The sequence below is a fragment of the Rhinatrema bivittatum genome, chromosome 1, assembly GCF_901001135.1.
Source record: "Rhinatrema bivittatum chromosome 1, aRhiBiv1.1, whole genome shotgun sequence".
NCBI classification, from domain to species: Eukaryota; Metazoa; Chordata; class Amphibia; order Gymnophiona; family Rhinatrematidae; genus Rhinatrema; species Rhinatrema bivittatum.
In genome coordinates, this window is record NC_042615.1 from 468693536 (window position 1) to 468712220 (window position 18685).

General features: G+C 43.1%; 1 protein-coding gene across 2 annotated transcripts in view; it reads left to right on the plus strand.

Annotated features, from left to right (window-relative positions):
• Nucleotides 1–18685, plus strand: part of PLAA (phospholipase A2 activating protein) — a 207651-nt gene that overhangs the window by 169445 nt on the left and 19521 nt on the right. The window contains exons 12-13 of one of the 2 annotated variants that reach the window (XM_029606383.1): nt 8627–8725; nt 15079–15243. In XM_029606383.1, the coding sequence (XP_029462243.1) occupies nt 8627–8725; nt 15079–15243 (264 nt within the window). The remainder of the gene's footprint in view (nt 1–8626; nt 8726–15078; nt 15244–18685) is intronic. The other variant, XM_029606392.1, reaches the window with a different exon arrangement.

Sequence of the window (18685 nt, forward strand, 5' to 3'; positions counted from 1 at the left end):
TTGGGCTGCAGGCAGCATTCCCACCCTATTCAGGAGTAGCTTGGGTACATCCAACTGGTCCTGAATCCATCTGTCTAGATGCTAGGAAATGAGGAATTACTACTTACCTGATAATTTCCCTTTCTTTACTCCAGACAGATGCATTCAGCTTCCTACCCTTGGCTGCCGCATGATTGTGTTATGGTCCTCCTATGTGGCTACATGTTCCAGGGGTTACTGGTAAGTGTTTATCCAGTCCCTAGATTAGTATTCATACATTCTTTGCCTGAGTTCAGTATTTCCTGTTGGTTGAGTACAGAAATGGTTATCTGTTGTTAATCAAGTTTTGCTAGTCTGTCCACAGTTGGCTTTTGAAGAGAATACTGGCAGGCTGATGTCACTGCAGGAGTATATATACTGTGACGTCAGTTTCTCTGTCTCCATCTGTTGGTAGAGGTGCATAACCCACTGGTTCTGAATCCATCTGTCTAGATTAAGAAAAAAAATTATCATATAAGTAGTAATTTGTCAATAGCTAACTTTTAAGAACACCATTCACAAAACATGAGTGGTATTGTTTTGTGATTGCCTCCACCCTAACACATGCCTCACAGCCAGTGGACCCCTAAGATAGTGCACTGAGCCATGTACTCTGAAATAAAATTGCTGATATACTTACACTGAACATTCTTTGTCCCTGTTGCACCTCCACCCATAAGCCTTCTTGGGGACAGTGAACGTGCACTGGCTCATAACTCCAGGTTCAGTGTGAGCATACCAACAATTGTATTTCAGAGTGTAGCCCCTGGCACCCTGCCTCCGGGCTAGGAAAGGAAAAGGGGAGTAAGGAGTGGAAGCTGTGGCAATGGAGAAGAAGACGGGGGGTGTATAAGTCCAAAATTGGACAAAAATATCTGCACATGCAGGTCAATACTTTTCTTTAGATTTAAATGAGAATTACCCCAAGATGTTGTAATTAAGCTTTATTGATCACATAAGTACTGTCTTTATATATTACCAATATAAAGAATGAAGTGCTCTTAGAAGCTCATGTACATCATCTTTGATTAATTCTTATATTTGGCCAATAGGAAGTATCATACAATGCAGAGAGGAAGGGTAAAGTGTATAAATGGCCTCAAATGCAGTCTTTTTTTTCAATGTCAGTTTTTTTTTTTTTATTAAAGTTTAATAATCACACACATTCACTTTTGCAGTTGCTTTAGTAGAACAACTTCCTAAACCCCAACACAAGCCTTGTTTCACTGAGAAGCTGCATCACAGTGGTAGCAACAAACTATAGATTTCTTAGCATTCAAACAAGTTAATCCACATCAGTGGGTTATTCCCCTCTACCAACAGATGGAGACTGTGCAATGTTGACGTCACAGTATATATACCCTTGCACTGACAGCCCACCTGTATTCTCCATCTCCAGCAGATGGTGGATGAGCATTTCCTACAAAGGATTGCTTGTTTTAAAAAAAAAAAAAAAAGATTATTTATGCACGCTGCTCCTGAGGTGATACCTTATAGTCCCTCCCTCAGTCGAGTTCTCCTGAAGTGATATTACATGATCCCTCCCTCAGTCGAGTGTCTTGGTCCGGTAGCTGGTTTCCAGCATGGACTTAGCTGCCAAGAGAAAACAGCCAAAAGGCTAGCGGATGCAGGAAGCCAAGTGCAGCAGTGAAGGCATTAGCCCTCTACCAGAAAAAACACTCTTAACTCGGCTGGAATGGGCTGAGTTCAGGTAAGGAGTTAAAAAAAAAAAAAGAGAAGTAGAAGGAAACAAGAGAGAGATAATGTTAGGGATTCCTCTCATTCTCTCTTCTATTCTGGTCTCTGAGCCTTGGCGGGCTGATCCGACTTTTGCCTCCATGAGGGGATGGAGAGTCATGGCAGTTTTGGTGGGTTGAGCGGCCTTTTGGGCTAGGTTCCACTCTCAGGCCTTCTGAGTTGCTGCGTGGTAGGCCACGGTGGCGTTCGTGTTCTTTTTGCTGCACGGGTAACCACGAAATAGTGCCTGACATCTGTTTGCGCCTGCGCATCCATGCTGGCCATCTATCTGAGCCGCATAGTTTGGCATACAAGTTTTGAGCGTCTGTAGTACACGCTTATACATGTAAAAGTCCAGTGGGTGTCCCAGGCATGGGCGGTTCATATTTGAATGTTCTATGCTTGGGTGTCCTAAAAATTTGGATGTCCTGTAAGGGTTCGCCTTGTATAGAAGCAGAGTTGGATGCATGATTGTCAGTTGCTTGTAAGGGTGCTGTTAGTGGATGTTTTTATCCATGGCACCAGTAGTAAAGAACCTAAGTGCTTTGTGATTTACACTGCTGCTATATATATATATATATATATATATATATATATATATACTGCTGCCACGTATGCGATTATGCCATATACTGTTGGCCTATATGCGATTTACCCTACTGCATTACAGCCTGAGGTTCCCTCTAATCTTCTCAGTGCTGTTCAGGGAGAGTTGTCTCCCACTGGTTTTTGCTGAGCCCAACTCGATACAGGAATGGGCCTGGAAGGGTAGCTGTCAATTTTTCGCTTGGTTTTGAGGCCCCCCCCCCAAACTGGTTTTCAGCAGGGGAGGACAACTCAGTGGGCACCAGTCCATTGCCCTCTGATTTGGTATGGATCCTTCCTCCCTTCCTTGAGTGATTTTTATATTCCACTTTTCACAACACCTCAAACTGGATCACATTCAGGTACTGTAGATATTTCCTTATCCCCAGAAGGCTTACAATCTAAGTTTGTTCCTGAGGCAATGGAAGGTAAAGTGACTTGCCCAAGGTCACAAGGAGTGGCAGCGGGACTTGAACCCTGGTCTCCTGGTTCATAGCCTACTGATATAACCATTACGCTACTCCTCTTTCTACAGGTACGTTCGACAGAGCCGGCCAACCTAAAAAAAATAAAACCAAAAATAACTTGGGATCGTAGGCTGTGGAGTCAAAGGGGTTTGAGCCTTGGTAGTGCTGTACCCCTGAATCCAGCGGCGAGAGAGTGAGTAGTTGCATTTTCTAGAATGTCACCAAGCGGACGATCATTCCCATGGAAGGGGGAGTGACATTGAAGGATACAGATATCCTCTTACTGCTTCCTAGTGGCTTGCACTTGTCTGATCCGATCTCAGGAAGTTGATGAGTCTGGTTTGAATACCAGGGCAGTGTTGGAACTGTGCTCTGCCTTTTTGGGCCTGGCTTGTACCTCTGCCAGAGGAATGGTTTCAGGGATAGCAGCCAGGCGGCAGCTTTGGCTGAGCCATTGTTTGGCCAGTACAATTTCAAAGTTTAATCTTACGGAATTGCCCCTTAAAGATCACTCTTGTTTGGGAGTGAGTTAAAAAAACAAAAAACAAACAACCCCAAAGATGGTCAATAAGTGAGTCCAGGTTCCTTAGTTGCTAGAAGGCATCTTCTCAGAGGATGGACACTGAATAGGGCTCAGTCCTTTCGGCCCAGGCAGCCCTGACAGAGCGGAGGCTTGGGTGAAGGTGGTGATGCCTCCCGACTCCCTCAGTAAAGGTCTGTGACCCATCTCACAGAGCAGGAGATAAGGGATTGCCTATCTCCTTTTAATCAAAAGGGAGTCAAGTTCATGTCAGACCAATGGGTTCTAGAGTGATAAGGGAAGGCTATGCTCTGCAGCCTTTTGTACTTCCCTAGGGATGTCTCCATGGTGTATCTCTGCATCTTTCTGCAAAAGAGACAGGCAGTGGAGTTTGTTGTCAAGGCTTTTGAACTGATGGGCCGTGATTCCAGTGCCCAAGTCACAAGAAGATACGGGCTGTTATTTTATTTATTTCATTATTCCCAAGAAGGAAAGTTCCTCTTGCCTCATCCTGGACCGAAAAGAGGGTCAGTCATCTTTGGTGATGGATCATTCCATATGAAAACCTTAAACTCAGTGATAATGGCAATACAGTCAGGGGGAATTCTATGTTTCTCCCAGGACAAGCAGGATGGTAGTCCTCACAGATCTATTTATTTATTTATCGAGCTTTATATACCGTCATTCGGTTTTGCCATCATAACGGTTTACAAAAAATACAAAGGTTAAGGAGGATAACAAGGGTTTCAAAAAGGTTCAAAATCTTGTTAACATAGGGATATCATATAGAAGTTCAGTTTTTACATTTCAATACTTTGTTAGAATACATTGTTGTGTTGAGTTTCATTTTTCGTCAGGTTAGATAGGAGGGGGTTGGCGTTGTGTTGTTCATTGGGAGAGTTGGTATGCTTTGGTGAACATCCATGTCTTTAGATCTTTTTTGAAGGATTATATGTTTTCTTGAGTTCAGTTGGGAGGGAGTTCCAGAGTTTTGGGCTACCTAGAGAGATTGCTCTCTTTTGGGTTGAGGTGAATTGTTTGGAATGAGTAGGTGGTATCTTTAGGAGTCCTTTATTTGTTGATCTAAGGTTTCTGTTTGGGGTATGTAGTTTTATGGAGGAGCTTAGCCAGTTTTCATGTTTTTCAAATATAATTTTGTGTAGAATGGATAGTATTTTGTATTCAATCCTGAATTTTATTGGTAACAAGTGTAGTGATGTAAGTGTTGGAGTGATGTGGTCATGTTTTTTAGATCCAGTGAGGATTCTTGCAGCTGCGTTTTGTAGGATTTGGAGTGGGCGGATAGTGTTTAGAGGTAAGTTGAAAAGGAGTGAGTTACAGTAATCTATGTTAGAGAAAGTGAGTAACTGAAGGACTGGTCTAAAGTCGTTGGTGGAAAGGAAAAGTTTTAAATGACGGAGCAGTGGGTACTGTCCATCATAACCCACAGTTACCATCTAAATTTTTCAAAAATATCCCTGGACTTTCCCACCCAATCCATCCTGGAGTTGGGGCAACCACACAGGAAAACTCTGAGTCAGAGCTCTCAACCCTTCTGTCTGTCAGAGCCGTGGAACCGGTTCCACCGAATCAGCAGGGAAAAGGGTTCTACTTCAGATATTTCCTTATTCCAAAAATGTCCGGTGGCCTCCGGCCTATTCTGGACCTCCGTGCCTTGAATACATTTCTTCGCAAGGAATAGTTCAGGATGGTATCCCTGGGTACCATGCTTTCTGTACTTCAACAAGGGGATTGGCTCTGCTCTCTGGACCTTCAAGACGCATACGCCCATATTGCAATCTCCCCTCCTCATCGCAAATATCTGCGATTTGTGGTGGGCCACAGTCACTATCAATACAAAGTACTAACCTTTGGCCTAGCCTCGACACCTCGAGTCTTTTCGAAGTGCCTGGCAGTCGTGGCTGCGTAGTTACACAGCAGAGGCATATACGTTTTTCTATACCTGGATGACTGGCTCATAAAAAGCCAAACAAAGCAAGGAGCCCTCGACTCTCTCGGTCTCACCCTAAGGCTTCTAAACTCATTGGGATTTCTAACAAATTACCCCAAATCCCAGTTGACACAGTCTCATCTTCTCTCCTTTATAGGAGCAGACATAGACACGACACTGTCCAGAGCATTCTTACCCAACGACCGTGCGATTACGCTGTCCAACCTTGCCAGCTTTATCCGCCGTAGAAAAAGATCCTCAGCTGGCCAACTACTCAGGTTGCTTGGCCACATGGCATCAACTGTCCGACATGAACCCCTATGACATGCCTTGCATGAGAGTGACCCAATGGATTCTGAAATCCCAGTGGCAACAAGCTACTCAGCCACTGTCTTCCATGGTACACATAACCAGCCAGCTTCATCTGTCCCTTATCTGGTGGACACACAAAGCCAACTTACAAGTGGGTCTTCCTTTTCAGCAACCGGCTCCTCAGGTGACCTTAACTACGGACGCCTCCAGCCTAGGTTGGGGAGCCCACGTCCAAGGCCTTCAAACTCAAAGGACTTGGACAAAAGCCAAAGCGATCCATCAAATCAGCTTTCTGGAGCTTCAAGCGATGCGGTACGCCCTTTATGCATTTCAGGATTACCTCTCCAACAAAGTTGTCCTGATTCAAACAGACATTTGAATGTCATTCTTCATGTAAATTCTCCATTTCTGGGTCAGGAAAGTAGTTAATATGAAATTGTAAAGTAAATGCATAACAGTTAATTGTGTGTGGGGAGAGCAAGGGAAAAGGAATTGACTCAAGTTAAGATTTGCCTTGGGTACCTAATAACTGTGCATCAGCCTGAGAGAATATACCGCACACAGACCCCACCATTCACCCATGTTCCACATCCCTGAAGGCAGATGTTGAGGAAAAGTGGGGGCAGATGGTAGGATTCCCAGGAGTCTGGCAGGGTTGTCAACTTCCTAGGAGTTTTATCACTGACATGCTATCTGCCACTTCTCTGGGGACCCTGACCTCCTTCCCCGCCCCTTTCCAGCATTTCAAATCGCTGAAAGGGCCAGACTCCAAGTGGGAACCTCCACCTTGGCCTCTTCATTGATTTCACCTGAGCTGTGTCTGGGGTGGGGGGAGCACCCTCCCCTCCCATCCCCCTCCCTTGCTTCAGGCAGTAGATTGCTTTCAGCCGCCCCTGTTTGGGAAAGCTAAAATCATCTCATAGCCTACTTGATAATTGCTTTTTGTGGGTTTTATGTGGTTTGAAATGACACTGCTAGTTATCTTATCTTTCTTTGAGTGCATAGTTCCAGATTTGTTTAAGTCAAGAGAATAGTTGTGTGACCAGTTTTAAAGAGTTTGAATTTTGCAGTCACCGAGCCATTCAATTACAGATCAAATTCTGTTATTCCCTCATTATCAAAGATTTTAGAAAAGGTTTTATTGTCTTAATTAGTGGATTTTTTAAGTGAGGCAAGTTTTGAATGATCATCAATGTAAAGGCGGAGCACATCATTGTACAGACACGTTAATTTCTGTTTCTGATTTTATTTTAAATGAAATTGATCAGGGGCATGCAGTTATGAAGTGTTGTTGGATGTAGTTGTGGTCTTCAGTTCTGTTTCCCATCTAATCCCATTGCACAGACTGGAGGAAATATGGATTACAGGAACGGTTAGTCAATGATTTACATCATTTTTAGAGGGAAGAAGCCAGCAAGTACAGTTGGGCCAGTAATTTTCATCATGGGCACCCATGCAATGGAGTGTGCCACAAGGGTCATGTTTGTCATCAGTGTGCACCCCTTTTTGTGACAAGTTGCAACAGTTGGGGATCATTTTTTTTACGTTTATATGGATGACATCAAGCTGTTATTTTACAGTTTCTACTACTGTGGGTGTCACTTTTGTTCGTATTTCTGACAGCAAGTGAATCTTTGGTTGAGAGAGAATAATCTATTATTGAATGTCTCAGAGTCTGAGATTGTTTGGCTTTCTCATTCTTTGATATCTGCTTCTGCTCTGCAATTTGTTTATGATGGCACTGTGATCCCTTTTCAGAATCTGTCAAAAATCTGGAGTTTCAATTTAACTCTGCATTTTGTTTCTGCCCTCAGGTAAAAACAAAAAGTAGTTAAGGTAGGGTTCTTTAAGCTGAGAAAGTTATGGAAATTGAAATATATTTTGAATAAATGCTACTTATGTTCAATCGTTTGTATTAACAACATTGGACTATTGTAATGCGTTGCATATTGGGCTATTGGGATGCCAGTTAAGAACTCTGCAACTGTTATTAAATGCCGCAGCGTGATTAGCTTCAGGCTGCCCTTTGAGGAAACATTTCACCAGTATTGCAGGCCCTTTACTTGTTACTGGTACAACAACTGATAAAGTTTAAGATTATGATGTTGGTTCCTTTTTTTGTTATATGATGAGGCTCCTACCTTTTTGAAAGCTATGATTAATTGGTACTGTTCCCAGTGTTAAATTTGCGAAGCTGAAAAAGACTTGCACTCAGGTTTTTTTAAAATAGATCCTGTACTATGGAACCAACTTAAATTGTCTCTGCATCAGGTCCAGGATTATAAATTGTTTTGAAAACAGTTAAAGACTCACTTGTTTTGTGAAGTGTTTTCAGTCTGAGTTTGATGATTATAGAATTTTATTTTACTCTTTGTTTTTATTATCTTTGTCTGAATGTATGTTTATCTTTTATATGTGCTTTTATAATGCACCTAGAATAGAAATATAGTAATTGGCAGAATATAAATTATTGTAAATAAATAATTCTCTAAAAATAGTCAAATAAAATGTTTGCAGCAATAATCTAACCATGCTTTGGAGAATTGGAATGAGGTACATGCTGTCGGAGTTCATATGACATGTATTTTATGACGGTAATGTTATAATATTGCAGGAAACTTGTGCATCGTCTATGAACATAAGTTACACTGATTTTCAAAGTAACATACATATGAACATAAGTTTGTTTTGAAAATTATGCAAAATAACAGTTACAAACTCACACCTGCTCTTTGTAGGACGTAACTTGTGCATATGAATTTACATACTTTTTAAAAACAGAAGTGTGCACATAAATCCCAACTCTGCCTCCTGGATGCCTCCTCTTTCTGCGCTTAAAAGTATGCGTGAAATTGGGTTATGCACGTATACTTTTATGCAGACAAAGCCCAGGCAATTTTATAACTAGCCATTTAGGTGCATGATCCTGTGTTTATGTATGCAAATAGCTTTGAAAATTATCTCTTGTCCGTGCACTGGTGAATGGATATTTAAAGTGTTTTATTTGGGGTTTTTTGTTGTTTTTAATTTCCTTAGGAAAAAATGCCTATCGTTCAGCCACAGCTGAAGCTAATATTTATTTTCCCAAGAAAGAGGCTGTCACTTTTGACCAGGCCAATCCAGCACAAATATTGGGTGAGTACTGTTTCTTTTTCACATCTGCTCTGAAGTTACCACAGGCAAAGGATTATTTTTTGTCTTGCTGTAGCAGTAACATTTCAGGAACCTGATACTTCATGAACAGCTTTCAGAGATCTCCAATGATTTGAGACCATGAACAGGGATCTCCTTCATCTCTTTGTTAATAGATCTGGGTACAATTCAAACCTTTTTCTTTTGCTGACAAAGCTTCTCTTTACGCAGGATATGTGATGAGGGAAAAGTTTGAATCAGGTCTTAATTGTACATATCCAATGACTTCTCTGTTACACTGAAGTGATCATCACCAGATCACTGAGGGACCAGAGGTGGAAGGAGGGGAGGGGGAGGAGAGAGAAATTTCATTAGGAAGAAGAGATCCATATGCTTTTGAAAGCTGATGTCCTACAACATCTTTTTTAATGGTCCAATGAAAGGCATAATAAGCTACCAAGATAGAGGCTAGGAGATGCATGCACAGATCAGGCCCCCCATGGTAGCCTGGGCCACACCGCTGCTTCTCGGTTTGATCTACCTGACCCTACACCATAATGATGTTCTAGGCCATTGCATTAAACAAAAACAGTGAGCTCTGATTTTGTGTTTAAGTATTATGCTTGGAAATAGTATTATTGAAACCTAGAAAATTATGGCAGATAAAGATGTTCAGGCTCTATTGTCTGGCCCCTTATTTTGTTCCATGCATCAATACCTCAGTCCCTACTTGATCTCTGGCTTTGACTGTGCTTTACATTGCTGATGGTCTTTTGTTCTCTGCTTTTGTGTTCTTGTGCTTTCTTGTGATTTTTTTCTTAACCATTTTCACTTGAAGACTGTATCATGCATTTCACTTCTCTTTTGTGAAAAATAATTTTTGTGTTGCCCCTTGTTATACCCCACTCTGGCCTCATGTCATGGCTCCTTGACATACCATTATTTTCACAAATTAAGTGCTTTCTTCTTGGGCATTATTATATCCATAACCATAAGGTATTAGAATGCTTCTACTGAATCATCCCTCTCCTGTTTGATGGTAGTCAGAACTTCACCTTTCCTAATCTTGCTTTACCCCTCTCTCCAACCTCATCAGGTTTCTGATCTACATGCATGAGAACTCTTTTTGCATTATATCTTAGCTGCTGCACTATTGGCCATTCTGGAAAATTTCTTAAATTCCTTATTTTCCACTCCTCTTAGATTAGTCACCATTTTTATAGCTGCATCTGTGAAAGGACACATCCTCACTTGTAGCTCTTTTTTACATCAGTTTTGAAACCATTAAATAGGTCAGGCCCAGGACCAACCCTGTAGTGACCTGCTAATTATCTGCTTCCATTTGTTACACCCTCTGTTGCCTATCACTCTATTTTAACTCTGTCTACCACTTAGAACCCACTCCCAGGCTGCCTAGCTTGTCTGTAAGTCTCCTGTTTGGAGCAGAGACAAATGCTTTAATGATATTTAAATACACCATACCCTGCGCTCTTCCTTGATTTCATATTTTGTTCACACAGTTGAAGAAATCAATTAGATTTGACATGATCACTCTGTGGTCAAAGCATGCTGCCTTTGATCTTGTCATCTACTGGATGCAAAATAATCCACAGGTCTTTCCTTTAGATCTGAAAATAGTAAAAATGTCATAAAGCATGCCAGGTTCCTGAGCGTCTCCGAGATCAGTCCCGAAGCATGGATTTTGCTCCCTTACCAGCAGATGGAGACAGAGAAGAAAAGCTTTACTGAGAATCTATTAAGTCAGTATGCCACCTGTTGTCCCTCAGTATTTCACTGTCTCCAACAGATGGTAGAGGTGGAAAACCTGCAGTCGGAGATGTGCTTCCAGAGGTGCTAGGACCTTTGTAAGGGCAAGATATTCCACAGGTCTTCCCTTTAGATCTTAAAATAGTAAACATGTCATAAGGTATGCCAAGATTCTTTCTACAGCCTATAATCTTATGGCTTTAACATTTTTTGTATTTTGTTTATGATTGCTTTGTAAGGAAAAATCCAAATGTGCAATTTATGGGTCAGATCATATTTTTCATCGGCCCTTCTGGACTTTTTATATCTTTTGTTCATAGTTTCTTCTGTGGTATGATGTGATTTGAACAGAGCATGAGGGAGTGACTGTATAAGAATGGACTCTTTCTAGTTACTGTAGCTTGTCTGGCAAAGTTGTTCAGATTGCGTGGATGGTGAAGAATAACATTATGAAACAAGAAGCCTGAACTGGGATGCAGACAAATCAAGAAAAGGAGTTTAATGTCACGGCAAGTAGCTTCTCAGCTTTGAAGCAGATGATCATAAAATTTACCAGGCCAGTGCAGACACAAAAGTAGCCTTATAATTCTGTTGAGGGCCAGAGTTTAGAAGGAGAGCAAGGAGATCACGAGATGCAGAGAAGGGATCAGACGTGTCTTCCCTTCTCAGCTTCCCCCTCACTGCTCATCTAACCCCATCTCTTCACATTGAGGACTTATAAAGCTACTTAATTCCCATTTCTTACACGGGACAACATTGGGGTTGGTATCGCCTGAAGGAATGACTTCCCGACTGCAAAAAAATAAAGAAAATGACCGGGAGAGAGGCCGTCCGGCTGATTCCTCGGCCAATGACGAAGACAAGGCCCCTGACACAATGCCGACGACTGCGCTCACCGATATAAAATCAGCGATGCAGGAAATTCTATGACCGGAGCTCCTTATTATATTGGCTAAGCTCACAGAATTATCCACGTCTTTAGCAGCTTATGAGTCGAGCTTTACCACCACAGAGCAGCACATATCAGACCTGCAAGATGGCCACCAGGCTATGTTATTGGCTATCTCTGACATCAAGGGTTCCCTAACTAAGCATACTGAGTGGCTTGAAGACCTGGAAAATAGGTCTCGCTGCTCAAATTTATGTTTCGTGGGTCTGCCTGAGACATTAGAGGAAAGCAAATTGGCGGATTTCCCTGAAGAGTGGCTGCCTAAAGCTCTGGGCCTTACCTTCACCTCTGGCCTGCTTCGTGTCAAACGTGCCCACCGGCTGGGGCAGCCACGTAAGTCTGACGATCGGCCCCATTTGGTCCTCGCCAAAGTGCTTAACTTCTCTCATAAGGCTGCAATAATGGCGGCGGTCCAGGCCGGTAAGTCGCTCAGCTATGATAACCATAAGGTCTTGATCTTTCAAGACTTCTCTTTGGCTGTGTCACAGCAACGTCGGAAAATGACGCTGCTCTGCTCCAAGCATTATGCCCTGGGTGAAAAAGCGGTCCTGGACATCTTTAGAGTGAACTTTTTGCATCTACAAGTCTTATTTTTATGCCTCTCTGCCTAAATTCACACTTAGTTTTCTCTGGACTCCAGTATCATTTCATTGGGGGGGGGGGGGGGGGGCGGTTTGCTCAAGTGGTGATTTCCGAGAGTCCTGGTGGACTCTGTTAGGGTTGGCTGCTGGTAATGGTTACTGGGGGGTTTCGGGGGGATGGGGGCGAATGGTGGACTGGATGGTGGGAGGGAGGGGGAATATCTCCTATGGCTTATCATTGGGTTATTGTGCTTTGTGCTGGTCATTCCATCAGTATGCCTTACTCTATGCTTTTGCAAATCTGGAGTGGGGGCTTGGGCTGGGGGGGGGGGGTCCCTGTGGGTACGTGGTTCTCAATTGTTATTGGTTTGCTTCCTCTTGAATTTTTAGGACATGGCTAGTGGTGGATTCCATCTGTTCTCCTGGAACGTGTTTGGCATTAACTCACCTATAACGAAAAAATTTATTTCGGTCTTACAAAAACAATCTGCCACTGTGGCTTATTTACAAGAAACACATCTCAATGATTTAAATTACATATTGGAAAATCGGAAGCGCTGGCTTATCCGGACTCTCTGCGTGCCAGTTGGGGTCACTCGTTTCCTTTGCAATGGGCGATGATCAATTTAAATACCTGGGGCTCTATCTCTCGACCCAGCTACACAAGATAAATGTGTCTCCTCTTCTTCGGTCATCTGTGACACATTTGGCCACGTGGAAATCACTCCCGTTATCTTTGATGGGCCGTGTAAAGCTCTATAAGGTGATTCTCCTGCCCAAGTGGCTTTATTTAATTCAAAACTTGCCCTTGGTGATCATTGGTCTCTGGAAAAAGCGCTACGGTCCTTCTTATGGGGAAGGAATAAAGCCCGCATTCAGTTCCGACACCTACAACTGCGATAGGGACGGGGAGGCTTAAATCTTCCAAATATGAAATTGTACAATGTGGCTGGGAATCTCCGAGTAGCCACAGATTGGTTACTGGATGAGTCAGCCTATATTAATCTCACAGCTGAAAAAAATTTAATGGGGAGTTTGGATCCCCGGTATGTTCTGCAAGCTCTTGACCTGACGTAGCGTCTCTCCCCATTGCTCACCCGTTTTCTGTCCCCAATTCACTGGGCGTGGCGCCAGGTCACTAGCATGTTTTCTCTTCCACGCCAGTGTGCCTACTTCCTTCCCCTCCGTGGAAATGCAGATTTCCAGCCAGGATCTCACACAATGGGCTTTCAAGAATGGTTCTCCAAAGGCAATCATATATGTAGGGCATGTGCTGGATGCGGAAGGCCATTTACTATCCTTTGCTTCCCTATCTGCACAATACACTTTACCACAGCAACATGTTTTCCCATATCTGCAACTGCAGCATTATTTTAGCCCCTGCCTGCAGATTCTAAATCCCCTCAACACTTTGAGACTAGAGCTGCGCTTTTTGCTATCACCCAGACCCGGAGCCCCTCTTTAACACATTACTATAGGCAGCTAACTATGGGTCCTGATGAGGAAGTGTTGTGCTTTTGGCCTCCAGATGGAATAGGGACGCTAAGAATTTAGTAACCTGTGAACAGATTAAACGAGGTTTCCGTTCCATCTCTCAAGTGGCCATGAGTGTGTCTCTCCGGGAGCTACAATTTAAATTTTTGTGGCATGCCTATACTCCTCTTAATATGGCGGTACATTATAACATCGGAGCCTCTTTATATTGTGGGAAATGTAAACGAGTGACGGGCACCTTTCTTCATATGTTTTGGGGCTGTTATCTCATTTGGCGCTATTGGGGACGCCAGTTACAATATATGTCTGATTTATTGTCAATTAATCTGATCCCTGGGCCGCAGTTAGTGCTATTTGGCCTCATCCCTGCTTCGCAAGTCCGCAAGTGGGAGCCTCACGTGCTCCTGCGCAAGGCCCTATGTGTGGGGAAAAAGGTAATTCTTTTACAGTGGCGTTCCAAGGACCTCCTTCTTATTGGACCTGGCGAAATCATTTTCATGATCTGATGCATCTAGCGGCACCGTTGCCTCGTACCTCACCTCTCCATCGTCGTAAATTCCTGAACATCTGGGAACTCTACCTTCACGCACTTCCGCACCGTCCATGGAGTTTAATCTTAAATACCTTTAATTCTTGAAGTACTGAGCATGTGAGGTGGTTTACCCTTCATTAAATTGGTAGTATTATTCAAGATCTTTAGTTTCAATAAGCCATAGGAGAGGGTTAGGGGGTGGTGCAGGGGGGAGGGGATAGAGAGCCAGGGTGGGGAGACGGGAGGAGGGTTGTGGAGAACAGGAAGTGGGGATTTGCCCCCTTGCTGTAAAAATGAGTGACTTACTGGCTGTCATTGGTTGTGAAGCGCAATGTTTCCCATTGTTGTATTTCCTTGATCTTGTTCTTGCTGTGACCATCAATGTTCTTTGTCTTTCTGATAAACTCAATAAAAACCGTTTTGACATAGAAGGAGAGCAAAATAATTTATTGGGTTATTTTCTTTTCTTACCAGAGAGCTATACATGACAAAGGAGATAAATACAGATTGTTCAGGGCATACACACATACAGAGAATAGCAAGCCCTTTGCCCAAAAGACACATAAAAGTCCAGGAGAAATGTGAGGGAAATGGACTGGTTTCATTATTGTGATGACGGAAATTTAAATTTGGTGAAGCTTACCAACAAGAGAGCCATGGCCCAAGGTTCTGCTAGAAGTCTTCATGAAAATAGTGAATGCTTAGATGGGTTTTAAAGGTGAAATGAAGTGGTGGGAAGTGGGGTTGTTGATGATGGGAAGGGGAGTTCTGGTATAGTACAGAATAGAGCAGAGGGGACAGAGAGAGCACTGTAGCTTGTGCAGGGAATTAAGCAATGGGAAAGAGAATTGTGGAGTTTTGGGTTTGTCATTGCTCAACCTCTTTAGGAAGACACCTCCTTCTGGATCTTGGAGTCAGTTCTCCCATTTTGTAATAGTGTTTAATTATTATGGGAAGGTACAATACTATGTTTCACAGCATTGTATTGGCATGCGACTTTGTTTTGTTTTGTTTTTTTTCTGTCCCATTTTAGGCAAAGTAAAGGAACTCAATGGCATAGCACCAGAAGAGCAGAAGTTAGCAGAAGAAGATTTGATCCTGCTTGAAAAGTTATTGTCTGTAACGTGTAAACCCTCTGTGGAAACACCCACGGCACCACAAATGGAAACACTTTGGAAAGCAGTTCATTTGCCTGAAGGTATAGAAGGCAATATACAGTACATATGCAAAATAAAATAGAAGAGGTACTTGAGAAATGTTAAAGACCAAAGCTTGGCTTCTTGGGCCATGTTCTCTCCTGATTTGTCAGCTGCACCCCACAACGTGTTTCTCCCCCTTAAAGTCTGTCTTGTGAAAGCATTTCAGGATTTGAATTCTTGTTCCTGGTTAACTCCAAACTTTCTTCCTTTTGTCTCTTGTTCATATTGTACAGTTTCTTCTTCCAAATTTCTAAACTCACATTAACTAAAGTGGGCTTTAACAGTTTCCCCAAAATGTTTTGTTTTATTTAAATTATTGCAATGTAGTTAGGCATTTATATATGATTCAGTGGTATAGTACATTTAAGTATAGTTACAGTACATTTAAGTATAGGTTACTACATGTTGAGGTACTGGCTTACATGTGAGATGTCCTCTGTCAAGATACTGCTATTCACACATACCTGCAATGACTGCATATATTAGTGGCCCATCCCAGAACAATAATGCTATGTATTGGTTATTAGAGGAGGAGATGGAGGAAAGGGAGCTTCCATGATAATGAAGCATGATTTGCATTCTGCCTGCCACATTTGCAATGGTAAGTAGTTTAGGAAAAGAATATAGGGACAGATTTATTAGTCTTTTTTTTTTTTTTTGTTACAAATAGCTGATTTACCATAGAAAATAGGATAAAATATACAGCACTGTATCAAAGAAATCATTGTAACAAATATTCATTATAATAGATATAATCACTGCTTTTGCCTCCTTCCATATTAGTTCCCAGTAAAAGAAGGGAGAGATCCTACAGGAGAGTAGGAATTATGATGAAAATTGCATTCTCAAATTTAAAAATTTTTTTTTTACTGAAGCCATTTAGATTTAGTTGAAGGAGAGTTACATTCAGGCATAGTGGGTATCTCCCTGTCCCCAGAGGGTTTACAATCTAAAAGCCTCATTTACTAATCATTTTTTCTCATAGACACAGAATGGGAGAAAAGGTTTTGAAAATAAGGCCCTAAGTTTGTACCTGAGCAATGGAGAGTGAATAGACTGACTTATCCAAAGTCATAAGGACTGCAATTAATATCTGAGCTCTGGCTTCCCTAGCTCTCAGTCTGTTGCTCTAACCATTAGGCTACTCCTCCTCACAAAGATTAACCAGAAATGTAAAGTACAGTAACTAATTCTTTAGTAATTTTTTTGTCAATTTGTCTTAAATATTTAGGGTAAAAGAAATACCTATGATGAATACTTGAAAATGTAATCAAACATTTTGAGGGTCAGCACAAAAAATATTCCCCATTCAGGGTGGTTGCTTCTTGCTGCATTGGCAGAAACAATTTGCATTTATAATGCAGTTACTTGAAAATGTCAGTAAAAAGCCATACTCTCTGACCCACAAACATATTGTTAGAATGAAAAAAAAAAAATCTCAAAGAAAGAAAGCCAATAGTGTGGCATAGGCAGCTCCTCCTTCGGCAGACTTCTCCAGCAATGCAGTTCGGTCCAAGGTATCCATCAATTTTTGTGGCAAATCTACTACTGCAGACTGTTCTCCAATATGCTTCCAGTTCGGAAGGTAGAAAACTTTATTCAGAGGGAGGGTGCTTCCCTAGGAATTTTCAGGTTCTCCCAGGACAAGCAGGATGGTAGTCCTCACATATGGGTGACATCATCAGGATGGAGCCCAATCACGGAACACTTTTGTCAAAGTTTCTAGAACTTTGACTGGCACCTACTGGGCATGCCTAGCATGGCACTAACCCTGCATCCAGCAGGGATCACCCTTCAGTCTCTTTTTTTCTGCGCAGCAGTAGCCACGTGGGTTAAGGAGCTCTCTAGAGATTCCTGACAGGAATTTTCCTCACGGAACTTCTTTCAAAATTTTCAAAACAATTCTACCCCATAGTGGTCCCTCTATCAATAACCGTACTCCGCAGTCGAAAGGTAAGGCTTTACTCTTGTTTGCGGTCGATTCCCGTCGAGTTTTCCCTTCGGGGCCTACTGGCCATCGACCGCACCGCGGCTAAATTTTGTTGAAGTCATGGCGTCTGGTTTTCGTCTGTGCCCCGACTGTCCTCAGACAATGCCCATCACAGACCTGCATGGGGTTTGTGTATTGTGTTTGGGGTCCGACCATGACATGCTAACTTGCAGCAAATGTGCCCAAATGACACCGAAGGGCCGTAAGGTCCGCTCAGAAAAGATGGAGTTTCTTTTTCAGTCAAAACTCCTGACTCCATCAACCGCTTCAACTTCGTCTGAGTCGGTGCCTTAGACCTCTCGCCAGCAGCGAGACACTGGTGCTGCCCGACTGACATTGACTACTCCAAAGGTGTCGACTTCTTCCTCATTGCCTCAGGAGAAGGACCGAGGAGAACACCATGAAAAGCATCGACACCAGCATCGGAAGGCTCAGTCCGCTGATCCAGGCAAGCCCTCGGCATTGGCATCGACAGAGCCACCGATAAAGAAATCCCGTCCTGAGAAGGCCTCATCCTCTGCGACTGGGTCACCGAGGCGTTCCCCACCTTCATTGGTGCCGGGAGCCACGACTTCACTTTCACCGGTGGACCTTCCGGCTACGCCAGTGTTGCCTCCTACTCCGGTGCCGGGGTTCCACGCCCCAGGCATCCACGAGGAATTGGATTGGATGATCCAAGAGGCCATCGGTAAGGCACTGCAGGGCTTTCAACTTCCATCGATGCCGATGCCAGCCCCAGTCACCGACCTGATTCCCACGGCGCTCGCACCGCTGCTCGGCAGGCTGGATGCGTTGATTGTTGTTCTTCCGCCGCTGGAACCAGAGGATACCGGTATGTCCACCGCCTTCCACACCGATACCTTTGTCATCGGAGGACTAAGAAGCACCAATATCCATACCGCCATCTGGGATCTTGCCACCGACTCATCCATCGATGTCACCAGTTCCATTGGTGCCTATGCCTCCATCGGTACCGCCATCGATGCCATCGGTTCCACCTCCGATGTCGTCGATGCCTAGGCCTGGTCCATCGGGAATAGCACCATTTCTCCCCTCTGGAGATCCTTTGGGAGCTGGTGATCAACCTTACGATCCTTGGACTGATGATTCTTCCCAGGATACTGATGACTTACCTTCAGAGCCATCTCCCCCTGAGGAGAGAAGATGTTCTCCTCCAGAGGACCTGTCCTTTATTAATTTTATTAAAGAAATGTCTAAGACAATTCCATTTCAGCTTCAGACGGAAGAGGATTCAAGGCACAAGATGCTGGAAGTACTCCAGTTTCTTAATGCCCCAAAGGAAATCATGTTTATTCCTATTCATGAAATCCTAATTGACCTGCTGAAAAGGAATTGGGAGCACCCAGACTCGGTACCACCTATCAACCGAAAGACAGATGCCACCTACCTTGTCCAGACAGCTCCTGGGTTTCAAAGAACACAGTTGGATC